This window comes from Impatiens glandulifera, unplaced genomic scaffold, assembly GCF_907164915.1.
Source record: "Impatiens glandulifera unplaced genomic scaffold, dImpGla2.1, whole genome shotgun sequence".
Taxonomy (NCBI): Eukaryota; Viridiplantae; Streptophyta; class Magnoliopsida; order Ericales; family Balsaminaceae; genus Impatiens; species Impatiens glandulifera.
In genome coordinates, this window is record NW_025919604.1 from 1 (window position 1) to 4,101 (window position 4,101).

General features: G+C 28.7%; 1 protein-coding gene across 1 annotated transcript; it reads left to right on the forward strand.

Moving 5' to 3' along the window:
- Positions 1-6: 6 nt before the first annotated feature.
- Positions 7-1,614, forward strand: LOC124918256 (chromatin-remodeling ATPase INO80-like). The gene is made up of 3 exons (XM_047458458.1): positions 7-151; positions 239-394; positions 1,072-1,614. Exons 1-3 carry the CDS (start codon positions 44-46, stop codon positions 1,336-1,338), a joined length of 531 nt encoding a protein of 176 aa, XP_047314414.1. The 5' UTR covers positions 7-43; the 3' UTR covers positions 1,339-1,614.
- Positions 1,615-4,101: the final 2,487 nt, after the last annotated feature.

Below are 4,101 nucleotides of genomic sequence, written 5' to 3' on the forward strand. Positions count from 1 at the left end.
ATTGCAAAGGGCAAGCCAGAAGAATACTGTACAACAGCTTGTCATGACAGGAGGTCATGTTCAAGGGGAATTGTTGGCTCCAGAAGATGTTGTTTCCTTGCTCATAGATGATCCCCAGTTGGAGCAGAAACTAAAAGAGATCCCACTACAGGTTAATCTAATAATTTTCCGATGCCAATGCAGTTTTATGCTTTTTTCTTGTACTCAATTAGCTCGGCAATTTTTTTCCCTTGATCAGGCTAGGGATAGACAAGGGAGAAAGGGTGGAACAAAAGGCATTCTCGTAAATGCTGATGGTGATGCTTCCTTCGAAGATGTTACAAATGGAGAACATGTGAATGGTTCTGAGTCAGGATCTCATGAAACAGAAAAAACCAAGACCAGTAATAAAAAGGTGCATATCTATCCGTCTATTTATCTAGTTTCTATCTATCTAGTTTTCCCTAGTTTACTGTTTTCTCTGGCTACACTTTAACTGTTGGGTGCTAATCTCACTAATCAAATAGTTTCTCACCGAAGATTAAGAGTATGTTAGACGTTTGGTAAAACTAAATTAAGTGTGAATGTTCAATACTGAATTTTAAGTATCGAATTAGCCAAGTGTAATAATCCAAATGAAATAATCTAAATTGAAGTACCTGTATGTAATTTGATTTGATAAAATATGGAATTATTGTCGGAAAAGTACTTAAATTTAATTTTTACCCTCTTCTTTGGAAGCATACTGTAACCATTGATCTACACTACATTGACATAACTTAAAAACTATTTTGTAAATATAATTAGATTAATTACTAGGGGTTGAAGTTGTATTTTGTACGTTCTTACAATATTACCTATTAATAAAGATGGCAATGATGGCAAAACAACAAGATAAAGTAGAAGAAAAAACCTTGCAAAGCCTAGAAGGCTAGAACAGATATAGAAACACCTATCAAAACATGGTTGTAAGCATCTTTTATATATTCTCAAAGAACTTAATTAGTAAACATTCTTTTCCTTTGTTATGCAATGACAACAAAATGTTTTAAGTCGTTGAATCTTGATACTTGAATTCTCTATATTGTGCAGAGAAAGGCCGCAGGTAACAATCAAAATAAAAATCCAAAACAGAGACCACCCAAGGTTCCAAAACGGACAGATTCTGTCTCCCCAGATAATGATATGACAGTGGAAGCCGAGTTAGAGCAACAAAAGAAACCGAAAAGGGCAAAGAGGGCAACGAAAAGTGTAAATGAAACTATCGAACCCGCATTTACTGCTACTTCCAGTTTATTACTAGCTTCTGAGCAAGCAGAAGATGCTGCTACACTTGGGGGTGAGTTTCAGTTAAGGTAATCTGTAAAATATATTTATATTTTTTGAGGCCTTTACCATAAAAGGTCAATGGTACAATTTACTTATAACGATGAAAGCCGAGAAGCTAAAGAAGATTGGCCTTTTTATTGTGTTTTGCTTAAGAGAAAGGTTGGCTGCTAGTTAGTTAATCAGTAGATGTTTTGTACATGGTAGTTCATTGATAATATTTATATATATATTTTTTGCTGCTATCTGTTATATTGGCACTCTGGAAAAAGAAAATGCAATGAAGTAGAATAAATTGCATTAGGATATACTAATTTCTATGTTCATTGGAACTTAGAGTTGTGCACACATTTAGTTGAATAAGGATCATTAGTTAAAATAATATGCTCTTAATATATATATATATATATATATATATATATATATATATATATATATTATAATATAATAAAATATATGAATGAAAAAATTGCAGCGAATATGTGTGAAAGCAGATGATATGTCACTGCTTTTAATAATTTATCTCTCTTAAAATTTTTATTATTTAAATAAATTATTTAATACTTTCCTTCTCTATATTTTTTATTATAAAATTATTATAAATATTTACTTAATTTAAAATTAGAATAATAAATTCTTAATTTCAGTTCAAACTAAAATTAGTAATATTCATATTAAATAGAATTCAAATTATATATATATATAAATAAAGAAAACATTATTGTGTAAAAAAGAAAAATATAATATTATGAACAAGTTTAATTTTTAATATATATTTTTTAAGAAAATGAAATAAGAGAAGAGAGACTTTAAGAAATAAGAAAGATAAATTTAAAGAAAAAATTATAATTTAATAATATATATATATATATATATTTATATTTATAATTTAATATATATTTATATATTTTATTAATTTAATTTATTCATTTTTTATTATTATTATTAATTTTAAAAATACATAAATTAATTAATTAATTGTTAACAAAAAAAATTAATAAATAAAAAAATAATTAATTATATTAAAAACAAATAATTATATTATATTCAACTTCTTATTCTCTTTTATATTATATATATATATATAATTAATTAATTCAAATATATAAATATATAATTATAAACTAATAAATAAAAAGAAAAAAAAAATATATATATATATATATATATTAATAAAAAAAAAAGAGAAAAATAAATATTTTGAATTAAACTTAGTCATCAATCTTAATCACCTTGACACTAATTCCTTACACATTTATTATAAAGTTTCGCTCTCCTATTATTACTCATAATATATACACTATAAATTATAGGGTCAATTTTAAGCATGAAGTTGAACAAATGTGTCAAATATACCCCCGTATTAAAATTTTATTTTTATATATGAACTTGTGTAAATGTGCCAATTTTATTGAAGTTGACGGGAAATCTCTAACGGAGTTACAAGACATGATGTCAATGTCATATTCACATGTTTGACATAAGAAAAAACAACCCTTACCCTTACCATAACCCCATCCCTTTTTCATCTCCCCGTTGCATCCCCATCCCTTCTCTCGTCTGCTGCAAAACTTTTTCAGTCAAAATCCTTCGTCGAAGTCTCCTCTAACCTCTCAGCCGAACTTTAAACCATCAAAGTCTAACTAATGTTAGTCATCGACTCATGGTTCCAGACAATTTTCCAAAATATATATACACAGCCTAACAACAATGGATATGATTATGATCAGAAGAATAATTATAGTTTTGTGTGCAAAAGGGAAGGGATGCTTGGATGAAGGGTGTGAGATGACTTTGAGCTTTTTGATATGTGATCATGATGAATATCATGGGTATGATGATCCTCATGAACCCACTTCTGAAATTATCTGATTTGCATTTCTTCAATATGGTACAAGCTCTTACAGTTCTTAGTACATAAAACAAAGACAGCAACGAGAGATCTTCACACTAAAATCAAACTTTCCTTCATTTCAGTTAAATCAATTTTAAAAGGAATTGAAGCTTTAAGAAGAGATAATTGAGTTTGTTCTAGGGTATATATATATATATATATATATATATTTTTGAAAATGGTCTGAAACCATGGACTGACTAACATTAGTTAGACTTTGATGGTTTAGAGTTTGGCTGGGAGGTTGGAGGAAACTTCGGCTGACGAGTTTGACTGTAAAAGTTTTGCAGGTTGGGAGATGAGAGAAGGGGATGATGTTGTTGCAAGTTGCAACAGTCTGGGGATGGGGTTTCGGATAGGTGAAGGGTTATTTTTTCATGTCTTGTTTGAACATTGATATAGTGTCAACTTACAAAAACATGTGAATATGACGTGGCAGAGAAAACATTGTAAGATTGTAATGTAAAATTTATATACTTAATGATCTAACAACTCTTTTATTTAGATCTAATGCGGAAAAATAATTTAAACTTACCTCCAGCCATTCTTCTTGATACTTTAAAGTTTCGATCTTCTAAAACCGATTTATCTCTTATCGATGGTGTTTTTTTCTTAGATGAGATAATGGCCTTAGGGACCTCAACACTATATTTATAATCCCTCTCTTTCCATCAAAGAGACCTTAATGGGTAGTTACTAGTTAGTGGGTAGTTATTCCAAATGGGTAGTTATTACTAATTAGTGGGTAGTTATCCCAATTATTAAACTTTAATTTATTAATTAAACCATTTAATTCCAACATTCTCCCACTTGGTTTAATAAATAAAATCATATCACAATAAGAAATTTGATACATGAATCATAGCGATAAATCCTCTAAAATTGAGAATCATCTTCTATGT